Here is a 14,411-nt window from a genome sequence, read left to right on the forward strand (position 1 = left end):
ATTTTGTAACCTGAACCCCTCATATAGAACAGATCACCCTACAAAGATCACTTATGTCCCTTCCCTGTATACACACACATAGGCAACCACTATTGTAATTTTTTCCCACTATATATTAGATCTGTCTGTTTTAGAATTTCAAATAGATAGAATCACAGTCTGTGTTCTTTTACATAAAACTTCTTTTGCTCAGTATTTTTTCTGTAACTGATCATGCTTGTATTTATAACTATCTTCTTCTACTACCCATTCCATATTCCCTTTACCCTCAGCAAGCATCTCAGCTGACTATGATTCTTTGCCTGGAAGGGTAACCCAAACCTTTATTTCTGAAGTTTCTGGGCAATTGCTAGTCCTGCCTGGATTGGATTTAATTCACAGAGCATGGTGGTACTAAGAGACTATCCCCATGAGATTCTTCTGTATTCCTGGCAAGCTGTTCTTTACCACCATTGCGTAGGAGCACTTCTTTTACCATGAAGTGGGTTCCTTGATCAGAATCAATGTTGTGTGGAATACCCTGATAGTGGATAGGCATTCTATAAGTCCACAGGTGATAGTTTTGGCAGAAATGTTGCATGCAGGGAAGACAAATCCATATCAAGAGTATGTGTCTATTCCAGTTAGAACAAAATGCTTCCCCTTCCATGATGGAAGTGGGCCAATATAATTGGACCTGCCTGTCACCAGGTAGGCAGCAGATCACTTCAGGAAATAGTACTATATCAGGGACTGAGTGTCAGTCTCTGCTGCTGGCAGATTGTATACTCAGCAGAGGCTGCAGCAGTGGAAGTCCATGTTGCTGAGCCCAGGTATAACCTCCATCCCTACCACCACAGCTGCTTTGTTCATGAGCCACTGGACAATGACAGGAGTGGCTGGAGGAAGAGGAGGACTGGTATCCACAAAACAGGTCACCTGATCCACTTGATTATTAAAATATTCCTCTGCTGAGGTCACTCTCTGGCGAACATTCACACAGATCACAAATATCCTCATGTTTTTTTACCCACTCCAAAGGGTCTTTTCATGTACATCTCCATCAGACCTCTTTGTCACCAGTGTTCCAATCATGGTCCTTTCAAATCCCTGACTATCCAGCCATTGGTGACTGCACATGAATCAGAATACATCCCGACTCCAGCCATTTCTCTTTCCAAGCAAAATGAACAACCAGGTACACTGCTTGAAGTTTTACCCACTTAGAAGATTCCCCTTTACCATTTCCTTCAGGGATGTCCTAGAAGGGGGCTTCGGTGCTGCAGCTCATCATTTCCATTGGTACCTGTATATTGTGCAGAATCATCTGTAATCCAGGCCCGAGTTTTCTCTTCCTCAGTCATCTGACCATAAATACTCCATAAGAAGCCATAGCTGTGGGCTGGGAAAGAGTAGATAATGTGGCAGTAGTGGGGGCCAGGGACATTTGAACTATTTCCTCATGTAGCTTACTTGTGGTTTCAGGTGATTAAGTGCTGCCACATGTCTTCTGCCAACTCAGGATCCAGTCATCCCCATTGTGTTCAAGGATTCCAGCTCAGTGACAGAAGCTCTCACAGTAATATCTGATCTACAGGCAAGAGAGACCATAAAGCGCTTCAGAGATGATGGAGTTAGTCTCACAAATTTATTTCTCACAGTCTTCCTGAAAGTTAATGTCCTCTGAACATTCCTGGGGTGGGTGAACAGGTCTTACATTATAAATCCATTCTAACATTCCAGTCTCTCTAAGCCTTTGGATCCCTACATCAACATTATACCTTGGCAGTTCTGACGTTTTGACCGCAGGTAATGTTACACACCCTTCTGTCCATGTTTCAGCAAACCATCCAAACAAAGTATCAGAGCCCTTGCGAACCCCTGGAACTTCCACCATTGAATCTGGAATCTGTACTTAGTGAGCTTATATCAATAAATTCAGCCCGATCCAACTTTATGTTCCTTCCACTATTATCCCACATCCTTGATATCCATTTGCAAACATATTCTATTTTCTGTCTATATAAATTGGAAAAATCCTGCAGTTCTTTTGGAGTGTAGTGCACGTCCTGATGGGTCAAACTTTGTACCTCACCTTTGTCCCTGTTGGGACTTGAGTCTGATTATCAGTCTGGAAGAAAAGAGGGTAGTGTGGGTGGGTCATGAGAAGACTTAGATATGTCTTGCAAGTCACTTACCTTAGGGCTCTCCGTTCATCTGATAAAACAGGACTAATCTCTTCAGAGGAGGTATTCAGACTATTTCCTCGAGACAGGCGGTTGTAGGTTTATCAGGCACAGCAGGGTTGATCTCTTCAGATAGAGGTTGGATGGCTGATTCCTCAGGGAAGAATGCAGATTGGATGGCTGATTTCTTCACAGGAGATTGGAGATTGGGTGGCTGATTCCTCAGGGCAGGCTATAACAGGTTTATCTGGCAAAGACTCAGCAGGATCTAGGATTTCAGTGTCCCCACCGTTATTATTCTCTACAGATATGTCCACATTCCAGTTTTCAGGACCTCATTCCTTTCCTATCTCCACCCTCACTTTAAAGGGAAATACCCTACAAGGTTTGGAATTCAGTTTATGTTGTAATTCAGCAACTTGGATCATGAGACTCTGGGTCTAGTGTTAAGAAATCTCAAGTCTGTGATTACATAGAATAAAATGTTCTTTCAAGGCATACTTATAAACTCTTATGTCCTTCATGTGGTACTTAGGATAAGAATTTGAAGCCTCGAGCTCAAACCTTTCTTTTACAACTATATCTGATATTTTAGGAACAACTGGCCAAATGTCATTATGCTTTTTTTGGGGGGGAGGTGTATTGTCCAAGAATCAAACCCTGGTCTCCCACATGAAAGGTGAGCATTCTGCCACATAACCACTGTCATTATTATTATTTTTTTCTGCATGGGCAGGCTCCAGGAATCAAATCTGGGTCTCTGGCATGGCAGGCGAGAATTCTGCTACTGCACCATCATTACGCTGCCCTGTCATTATACTTTTTTAACTCCACAAAAGTCTGTTAAGGTGTCAGAACATTCTCAGCCAGAGCCTTGCCTCTTATGAGCATTTGAATAGTCATATCCAGTGGTGATATTTTGCTTTTCTCTATTACCAGTTCATGCCATGGATTGTCAGTGCCATTGTGATTGTTGAATGAAGTTATTAGTGCCTCTGAATCTAATCAGGTTAGAGAACTAGTTCCCAAAACCCCAGAACCAAGTCTCATCCTTCAGATTCTATTTCTCAGGTACAACTTCCATAACAATACCTGTTTTAATCATGATTCCCTTGGGAAACAACCGACAGGAGATTCACACAACACACATACACACACATACACAGTAACAACAGTAAATATTATGTTTTTTTTATATATATAAGACTTGACTCAGGTGACTATGGGAAAGAATTTTGCTCTTCTTTTTCTGTCTTCTCAAGGTGAAATCTTATGCCATTGATTTCAGACTTCTCTTATTTTTAATATATGCAATTAAATTTTTAAGTATTCCTCTAAGGAAGGTTTTAGTTGCAACCCATGAATTTGAAAATGATTAAGCTGAAACCCATTGATATAGATGGATTTGCCAAGAAGACTGAGGATAAGGATAGGTTAGATTAAATCCATGCCTGTTACTGAATAATATATGTTTGTTTACTTCCATCTCTCTGTATATGTGTGAGCAGGGAGGGGAGCAGACTGAATACTAAAAATAACAGTATTTGCTGTTTGTTCAGCTACTAGTCAGTGTGTCAAGCACTGTTTGGAATCAAACAATAACTGTTAGTAGATATTGTTATTCTAGAAGTAATTATCCCTAGCTGTATTAGTTTGTTAAATGCTGCTGGAATGCAGTATACCAGGAATGGAATGGCTTTCAAAAAGGGAATTTATTGTTACAAGTTAACATTCTAAGGCTATAAAAATGTCCGAACTAAGGTATCCAGATAAAAATACCTTGACTCAGAAAAGGCTGATGTCTGTCACATGGAAAGGAACGTGGCTGGCATCTGCTGCTCTTTGTTCCCAGTTCCATTGTTTCCAGCCTCTGGTGCCAGTGGGCCTTTGCTTCATAGGAAGGCACATGGTGACATCTGCTCTCTATATATCTCCAACCATCTGTTTCTAGGCATCTCCTCTCTCTGTCTGCACTCCAAATATCTTCAAATGTCTGTGTTTCTTTCAGCTCGGAAGCAACTATTCTCTAAGCATCTGCATCTGAGGTTTCTCCAAAATGCTTCCCCTATTAAAAGTAAACTAATCAAGACCCACATGGAATGGATGGAGTCACATCTCCACCTAATCAAAAGGTCACACCCAATATTGGGCGTGTTACATCTTCATGGAAGTAATCTCATAAAAAATTCTCAACCACAATTGAATGGGTCAGTCTCCATGTGAACAATCTAATCAGAGGATTAAAAGCCAGGATTAAAAAATGGCTTTTCTGAGTAGGTAATAGTTTCAAACTGGCACACTCGCTTATAAATAAGAATACTAGAACACAGAGGTTTTTTTTAGCATGTCCATGGTTACACAACTTAAGTTGTGAGTTGTAAGGTTAGGATTCAGATGCTTTCCATTACACCTTTTAAATACCATTTCAGTGAGTGTTACTAGTTTTAGTGTGTCTTTCCCAGTTTGGAAGTACTGGCTAGAGAGAGTAGCTTGCCTAAAGCTTTCTTTTGATATTCAAGAGAAGTAGGATAATCTTAAGTTTTGGATTCTAGTCATATGAAATTTATAATTTGACTGATAGACTAGATTTTATTAGTTTTATGTTAAAAATATCAGAAAACATAGAATTCTGCAGTGCCACCATTTTTTTTAGCTTCTCTTCTTAAGGGATTTAAATTAATAATTAAAAATATGCTCCTTTCAGCAAATTGGGAAATATTAATAATGCATGAAGGGAAGTTTATTTAATAAATAACAAAAATAAATGAACTTATTAATAGTAATGACATCTATAATGATGTTTTGTTGTTGTTGCTGTTGTTTTTGTTTGGTGCATGGCCTGGGAATTGAACCTGGGTCTCCTGCATGAAAGTCAAGCATTCTACCACTGAACCACCCATGCACCCTAAATTATGAATTTTAAAAGGAACAACATATTTACTCACACAATTCCATCTATTCTATGTAGACCAAGTAAAGTTATATAAACTCTTTAAAGATACAAATCTGTGTTTTGTAATTGAAAAAGAAAAGATGGAGAGCTCCCCAAATAATAAGCAACTTATCCAAGGTCATGCAACACATTAACTATGAGCCAAGGGTTCAGAAGGCCAGATAGTCTGACTTTTAGTCCAGTGACTCCTCTGTTGTGTTCTTCTGTGTGTCTCAGGTTTAATGATCTCTACAGTATGTTGGCATGCATTCCAAAGCATGGAGTCTTTAAGAGTCCTGGCCATTACTCGTCTCTCTACCACTGCATGTTGTATAACAATTAATAATTGCCTTTCTCTAAGTACATATTATGGTTGTGTAATAATCTTTACCTCATAAAAATTTTTAAAAGAAACGGAATGTGCTTGAATTTTCATTGAGTTTTTTCAGCTCTTCAGCCTACTAGTATTAGCTGTTGTTCCAGAAATCTGCTCCTTTCTCATAGCATGTCCATAGCTAACTATTTCATCTCGCTCTGTTGGACTTAAATCCCACTACAGTTTCATTTTTTATTGTACCCTCATTATATTGCCTAACGATTGATAGATGTTACTTAAATTTATTTTTGTTATAGTTAGAGAAAGTAGACTATCAAGATATTAATTGACTTGTTCAAAGAGGGGTTGTAAAGAAGGCTAGAACTAAACTTTTAAAGCTATTGTCTCCAAGTCTCGGCTAGGTGACCCTTTTGTGAGGAAGCTCTTGGAGCAGTCTTGAAAAGATTGATGTATTGGTAATACAACATCCTCATCCATTTAACATGGGACAAATAATAATTTATAGCAGGTATTATGTATGGCTTCTGAAATGTTTTATGAAGCCAATCCTTCCTTCCTTTTTTTAGTGTTGTGACAGTCTCTTGCTAAGAGATTAAAGTTCCCTCGTAACAGATATCCCCCCACACATTCTTTCTGTCCCTGAACAGCCAAGATATTGTCAAATAATTTATGCTCTTTAAAACACAGATTTAATATCACTACTTCTAGAAAATTAGATCTCCATTTTAGACAATAAAATGTTTAGGATAGCAATCAGTAATTTCCATTATCTGCCCCTAACTTGCATTTTCCAGCCTTATTTTTGGTTACTTCCTTCACAAATATTGCACTTAAATTAAATTATGCTAATTGTCATCACCAAGCATGTGTTCACTAACCTGTCTCCCACACACACGTTAACCCAGTTTGAATTACTGTCTTCCATCTCCATAAAAATCTTGCCTTCTCTTCATGCCCTGAAAAATGTACCTTATGTGTGGGAGTTTCCATAATGCCTCTGTTCAAGTTGGACTTTCCTCCTTGGTATTCCCTATAGGTCTGGGACATTTTCTTATATTCATTTAATAATTTTACTTCTACCATTTTCTGTATTCTCTTGCCCTAGAACTCCAGTTAGTTGATTATTTGTCCTCCTGGATTCATTTTCTATATATTTTTTTCCTACTATGTATATTTAATTTTCTAGACTGTTTATTTCATCTGAGAAATTTTCTAATCTATTGTTTCCAATCCACTTAATTTCAGCAGTCATTTTTAATTTTCTAAGAGTGCTTTTTTGTCATTGGGCAGGTGTTTTTAGTTTTTTTATTTTTTTGCATGGGCAGGCACTGTTAATTGAACCTGGGTCTCCTTCACGGCTGGTGAGAACTTTACCTGTTGAGCCACCATGGCCTGTCCATCAGGCAGTTTTTGTTCTTGTTTTATTGCTGTTATTTTTGTCTCAAATACTCTGGAGATGTTAATTAGATGATATATAAAAATTCTTTTGTTCCCACGTTTATCTTGGCTTTTCTTAATTATGCTATATATTTTGTGATTCTTGATTGATTTTTCAGATACATGAATGGGAATGGGTAGAATGAGGGGTAGGAATAATTTAGGTTGAGTAAATAGGTTGCTGGCTCTTATACCAGTGGTCTCCTAATTGTTAGGATGAATGGGGATTTGTGCTCTGTTTCCACTATTTCACCAATTGCTCAGATATTTCCTTTAGTCTTTTAGAGAAGAGCCTCACATTATGTGCCTTGGATAAAGTTTGGCTGTTATCTTATGTGTTTATGGGCGTAAGGTGGGTAGGAAAGTGGATTGGGCATATATAAATCTTTCATTGATCCTCTTGTTTTCAAACCCACTGCATATGTATTGTTGGTTCCTAACTCTTCTTTAGCTCCTTCTTTGAGCTTTCTAGAGTATGGCTCCAACTCAATTAACCAGTCAGCATTCTTTCTAACTATCTCATGGTCTTCCTTATTGTGGATTTGAGACACATGTCCATTCATTCTGCCGTCTTGAGCTGGAAGTCAGCTTACGTTTCCTAGAGAAGAAAATATTTTCTCGTTTTTAAGGAAAATCAGGTATACAACTATAAACTTGTGCCTACCCAATCTGGTTGGTGAGAAAAAAGCATGTGTCAAAGGAGACAAATAATCCCATTACTAGCTGGGGCCTTGGGTAGAAATAATTGGCAAATAAAGTATAGTATTTGGACTGTTCTCACTTGACTCCATATTATTTGAAAGTCATTTTAAAGGGGTTGGGAGGATCCTCTGTATATGGGACGTGGATCCAGGAGTATGAGTCTCCCTGGCAACATGGGACGTGACTCCCAGGGATGAACCTGGCCTTGGCACCATAGGATTGACAATACCTTCCTGACCAAATGGGGAAAAGAAATATACAAATAAGATATCAGTGGCTAAGAAAGTTCAAATGGAATTGAGAGGCTATTCTGAAGGCCACTCTTAATCCAAGCTTCATATATTAGCTAATTGCCGCATTTACCAAACCCCAACCAACTTTATTTTTCTGTTAACCCTAAAGAACACCCAAGGCTTTATCTGAGATCTTACAAAGGTTGCACACACTTAAGTTTACTTTTCGGAAACCTAAAACCTTCATATGTTTCCTGAGCCAGATAATTCCTGAAATCCAGGGATGCCAGTCTCTCCAAGAACGTCAACCAGTTCCATCCCTCTGTCCCATATTGTGGACAACCCTTTTCAACATGAAAAAAGTTAGAATGGGCATAACCCAAATATCCCTAAAGATTGGGTAAAGGATCAAAGGAGAAAGAGGAGTTATAACAGGGAAGTTAGTATTTAACAAATGAATATGGCTGAATCATAAAATTGATATTTTTTAGTCACCAGTGTCTTAGAGCAGCTTGAAGGAAAAACCTGAAATTGTGGAACTGTAACCCATACCAAACTTTGAAATCTGTTCTATGTCTTGTTAAAATGTACTTTGAAATTTATTGCTTTCTTTGCATATATGTTAAACATTTCACAATAAAAAATTTACATTTGTATTACAGATGAACTGTTTAGCAGTTTGCATAATCAATAAAATTATTGCTGAAAAACACACACAAAAAGGGAGGAGGAAAAAGAGTGAAAGCCACCAATTTTATAATTCTGAAACAAATTCATACCATAGTGAATCTTAAAAGATTGGAATAAGGGAAACAGAAAATAGAACTGTTTTACATTGCTAAAGTTGATGACATGCAATATGCCAGAAATGGGTTGGCTTTTACAATGGGTATTTATAAACTTACCACTTCGTGTTCAGAGGTTGTGAAAAATGTCCAAATTAAGGCATCAACAGGACAGTAACTTCTTCCTGAAGAAAGGCTGCTGGAGATCTAGGGCTCCCTATCACATGGGAAAGCACATGGCGTTTCAGCTAGTTTGTACCTTCTCTCCCAGGTTTTGTTGCTTCTAACTTTAATGGTGCCCTCTCTGAGCTTCTGTGTGTTTTAGCTTCGGTTTCTCTTAGCAACTGTGTCCTTTCTCTGTCAGCTTTCCTGGAGCTTTCTTTGTGTGTATGTTTTATCCTCTTATAACAGACTTGCATAAGAAGATTAAGACACACCTTGAATGAGGTGGGTCCCATCTCAATTGAAATAACCTAATCAAAAGGTCCCACCTACAATAGGTCAACCCCCATAGGAATGGAGTGCATTAAAAGATCAATGACCTTTTCTGGGGTACATAGGGCTGCAAACCATCACAGGAGCCTTGCTTGATTGGAGGAAGAACACCACTAATCAGAGGTATTAGATGAGCTAACATAATATGTGCACATTCGAAATTGGTCTGTCTCATTGTAAGTGCATATTATCTTAGTAGGCATTGCACCAGCCTCTTCAAAATGTTGCTTCTTCATTTGGTTGGTCATTCCTTTGTTCATCTCTTTATGTAATAATTGTGATTCACTCCCAAAGAGAATAAACCTCTGTTTTGCCCAAACAAGTGATCCAGATGAAAATATAAGCCCAAACATCAAATAATCTGATTTAGTGTTTTCATGTGTAAATTTGAAAAAAAAAACGACATTCTTGGTTCAGATAGGCAAAACATCATGTATTTAGAGGTATATCAAATGAGGATGATGTTTCCTTAGAGAATATGGATAGAAGAAAGATCAAGGAAAATGGAGCTATATTAACTTCTGAATGGAGTCAGAGAATAATTTTATTACCATGATCTATTATAATCCTGTCAGCATTTTAGTCCAAATATACTTTGATGCAGTGTCCCCTTGACACTAAAAATAAGATAACTTATTTTATATAGTAGAAGTAGGAACTGGAAAATTTGACTTTGCATCAGTAGTTCACTTAATCCTTAGCACTCAGACTACCTTTTTTTTTTCTTTCAAAATGGATTTGTAGTAAGTAATCCTTAAGAATTTCACTGCTGCTAAATCATTCTTTTGAAAGTATTTGCTAAGTGATAGCTACTTGCAAGGAATTATGCCAATCACTTTGGGAAATACTAAAAAGTATATTTCTTAGTCCCTGGCCTTCAGGAAAAGATAAATGCCAAAGAGAAATTAGATGTAAGGCATGCACAAATACCTGCATTACACAGCAGTGTACAGTAAAAACTGTGTAGAAGAATCAGTTAAGTAAAAGCAAAGAGAATTTCCACCTTGGGGAGATTAAGGATAAGAGCATAAAGGATCATTTGGACTGTGCTTTGAAGCGCAAGTATGATTTTGTTAGACAGCTAGGACTAGGAACGTGCACCCCAACCAGCCGAAGCTGAAGTACAGGGATGAGAAAACATGGTTTTAAGAAAAGTACACGGCAGTTAGTTTTATTAATAGAGGGGGTTGTATGTTAGAGTAATAGGAAAGGAAGTAATGGGAAAGAAAAATGTAATTAGAGATAAGATTAAAAAGGTTCTCATCTACATCTAGGAGAGGTGTTATAGACTTCTGAAGCAGGAGAATAACTGTCTAAGATTTATTCGGAGAAGTTATGCACCAATAGAGGATGCTGTGGATTAGGGAAGAAGGTGATGCTGGAATATCAGTCATCCAAATACTATGAATCTAAACTGCCTTGTGTACCAATTTGAGGAGGAAAGCAATATGGAGAGAATACAGGAAGAGTATTCTTTCAGAATATCCTGAGGAATAGGCAGAATTTAGTGGTCTGTAAGAGCCAGAATTTTATTTCAGGTTTGGAAAAGCATCACTTACAAATGATACTTATCAAAAATCATAATGGAAAACCAAATCAAATTGGGGAACATACATCTGTTCAGTAGGAACTGTGAAGAGATCAATAAGTGGTGGAATTTTTATTACAGAAAGAAATCATACGAACATATGGTAGCTCTATTTAAAACTGCTTCCCTTTCTAGTAATTTCAGTAGTTTACCTTTGCTCCACTTCATCTGAATTTGAAAGATAAATAATCTACTTTCTTGAATAGAGAGGGAGAAAGGGAGTGAAAGCAAAAGAACTATAAGTAGAAGGAAAATGCTTAGAGGATAGAATGAGGAAAAATAAAGGTGATTCTTTAGAAATGTTAAAATAGCTTTTAAAACAATAATTTGTTCTTGAAAAGAGGGTAGGCAGTTGTGAATTTTGTTTTCTGATTTCTGCATGGCATCAGAAAGCAGAGAAGCTCCTTTCAAGTTGCCGACTTCTTCATGGAGGAATTCACCAAGTTAGGATCCTGCACTTCTAGAAACAGGTTTAAAATACTGCTTTTATGCTTCATCTTACTTGTTGGCTTCACAACAAATAGTCTCCTCTTCTGAGTTTTGAATTGGTATTTTGATTTTTTCTGTGTAATTATTTGGTTATATGTAATTATTTAAGTGGCTTTTTTATAATCAGAGACTTGAGAGGAGTGCAGATTTTCTGGTCCAGTATTTCCCCAAGTATGCTGGTCACCATCCTTACAAAGAGGGGATTCTGGAATCAATTAGGTCGGGAAGTCCCTGGTTTGTTCAACAGAATTAAACAAGATATTTATTTGGGGCTGGGGAGGGCTCAGAGATTTTACAGTGTTAATATGCATTATAACTTGCCTGAAGAAAAACAACCTACAGTATTTCACGAACTTATTTGACCACAAACCCTTTTTTCATGGAGCTTCTTTTGGAACCACTGTTCTGGGAAACTCAAATCCCTTGCATTTACAGATAAACAGAAAATAGCTTAAATGGCCCATTCAAAGCTACAAAGCTATTTACTTGAAGAACTGGACTTGAACCCCAAAATCTCTTACCAGTTTTTTCTTCCTTTTGTCCCCAAATTCAGAAAAGTTTTTTAAAACTATGTAATATTCCAAATTAGATCTGTAAACTGTACACAAAGGGGGGTTGAAGAAATAAACAAGACTAACGATTTAATTATTTTCAGCTTATTTTGAATTAGCATATTGACTTTGATTAAAAGAGTTAAGATTGAAAGAGCCAATTAATATTTGAAACTAAGGAAACAATTTTGCAATCAAGAAACTTTCTTTTTCTTTTTTCAAAAATCAACTGTCTTTCACTTTATATAGATCTGCTCCCTTTCAGATTATTAAAAGTCCAATCAATGAAGAATGTATATATCAGAAAGCTTTCCCACTTTTCCAGAAAACATTTATGCTTTAGTGTTTGTCATTCCAAATCCCATATTTACATTAAAAACTTTTTAATGTGGATGGCATCATGAAAGACACACTATTCTTCAACCTTATTTTTTCTCATTCAACAATAGTACATGCTTGTCTTCCCCCTTCAAAATATGTAGATCTTCAAAGGTCTTCTCTTAATGTCAATAACATCACATTATATAGCTCTACTATAATTTATTTAATCAATTTCCCATTGATGGACATAAGGGTAGTTACAATTTTTTTGCCAGAGAATACAGCAGTGAATTTGGCATAAGACTTTCTTCAAACCCCTGTACGAATATGTTTGTAGGAAAATCCTTGGATTAGAACTACTGGGTCAAAGGTATGCACATTTAAAGTGTTCTAAGTTTGCCAAATTATCTTCCAAAAAACAGTTTTGGTTTATTCTCCTACTGCCAGCATTGAAACAGGAAACTTTAAAATGGTGTAAGTTTCACTGAACTTGAAAAACAAGCAAACGATAACTTTATACTATTGTAATGGATAACAGAGAATATCTTTCTGTGTTAATCTTAAAATTATAGGGGTGATTTATAAAGCAGTAGTAATGATTCTCTTTCTCTCTCTTTCTTTCCTCCCCAAACCCACCTCCCCCTTTCTATAAAAAAACAAAACAAAACAAAAACTCTTTACAGAGCAAATTATTCATGGAAGGATTTAGAAGCCTAAAAGAAGGAGAACCAGTGGAATTCACATTTAAGAAATCTTCCAAAGGCCTTGAATCTATACGGGTAACAGGACCTGGTGGGAGCCCCTGCTTAGGAAGCGAAAGAAGACCCAAAGGGAAGACACTACAAAAAAGAAAACCAAAGGGAGATAGGTAATGATTTTACTTTGTTAATGTATGAGTTTATTGTATTTGGAAAAAGATGTCTGAATATTTCTTTATATTTTTATTACCTTTTGGACTTCATGTGGTCTAACCAAAATATAAAATGAAATAAAAATAAAACACCACCAGAATATGGTTGAGTAGACTATATTAAGAATATAGGCTGTCCTGCGGTGGGAACTACAGCACATTCAACATGGAGCAAGGAGTAAGCCCCTGGCCACCAGCCCCAGTGGAATGTTTTGAGACCATAATTGAGACTTGAAGAAGTTACCAACAGCTAAGGGTATCCCTCTGTCATCCAGAAATCGCTAACACACAACCCATTTTTTTTTAATGAAAATATACTTATTGACTTGTTTGTTTTTAATAGATGATTCATATAGAGAGAATTCAAATAACATTAAAAAGTATAAAGAAAAAAAATCACTTGACATCCTAACTAGAAGTAAAAACAGAAAAATTTACTGTTTTAAATTTTCTTTTTCCTGTCACTTTAGAGTATATGATAGAACATTTTCATATGAATTATTAGCCCCTGCCTAAATTCTCACTGTGTGAATATACCAAAATTTTTAATGTAAGCAATGCTATATTAATGTATATTTTCCAATATTTTAAATTTATCAACAGCACCACAATAGGAATTACTAATGTATGCACTTTTGAAAACTTGTCTGATTATGTCCTCAGGGTAAATGCTTAATAGTAAATATTCTGGATTGAAAAATATACACTTCAAAATTTTTGATATCTATTGTCAAATAACTCTCTGGAAACGATTGGGGCCAACTGCAACCCCTCCAAGCAAGAATGCACATTGTGTTATCATCTTTAATATTTCCCAGGTACATAGTTTGAGAGGCATCTCATTTTCCTTTGTATCTTCGATTACTCATGAGGGTGAATATATTTGTATAAGTTAATTTTAATTTTTCTTCTGTGAATTGCATGTTTATGCTTTGTCTGTTTTTCTATTGAGATGTTCATTTGTATTATTGATTTGTAATTTCTCTTCGTATATTTAGGATGTTAACCTTTGTCTCAAAAAGGATATATTTTTCCAGCCTGGGAAATATATTTTGATTTTAATTATAGTGGTTTTTAAAAATAATATTGAAGTTTGTTTGCGTGGACAAGTCTGTGACTCCTTAATGCTATATATCATTGCCAGCTGGCTTTTGTTGTAGATGTGGTATTAGAAAACTACAAAGTTAAAAAATATACCATATTCATTTATATTTTTATATCATTTTAATTAATTTATCTTTTAATCTAATGATCTCTTCTCTTTGTAATATCACATGCTGAAGAGGGGACTGTAAGGATCTAGTGTTTGTTTACTCTCCATATAGCTAGTTAGTTGTCTCTGCAGCATTTATTACCTCGTCCATATTTCCCCATTGATTTGAAAAGCCATCCAATAAAGGAATAAATTCAGTTTTCATGTACATTTTAGGAGCTCATTTGTACAAAACAAAGTCCATGAAAATATG

The 14,411-nt window shown here is 36.5% G+C and overlaps 1 protein-coding gene across 3 annotated transcripts in view; it reads left to right on the forward strand.

Moving 5' to 3' along the window:
- Positions 1-14,411, forward strand: part of LIN28B (lin-28 RNA binding posttranscriptional regulator B) — a 128,891-nt gene that overhangs the window by 58,491 nt on the left and 55,989 nt on the right. For all 3 annotated transcript variants that reach the window (XM_077162515.1, XM_077162514.1, XM_077162516.1), the window contains one exon: positions 12,719-12,903. In XM_077162515.1, the coding sequence (XP_077018630.1) occupies positions 12,719-12,903 (185 nt within the window). The remainder of the gene's footprint in view (positions 1-12,718; positions 12,904-14,411) is intronic.

Source organism: Tamandua tetradactyla, chromosome 5, assembly GCF_023851605.1.
Source record: "Tamandua tetradactyla isolate mTamTet1 chromosome 5, mTamTet1.pri, whole genome shotgun sequence".
NCBI classification, from domain to species: Eukaryota; Metazoa; Chordata; class Mammalia; order Pilosa; family Myrmecophagidae; genus Tamandua; species Tamandua tetradactyla.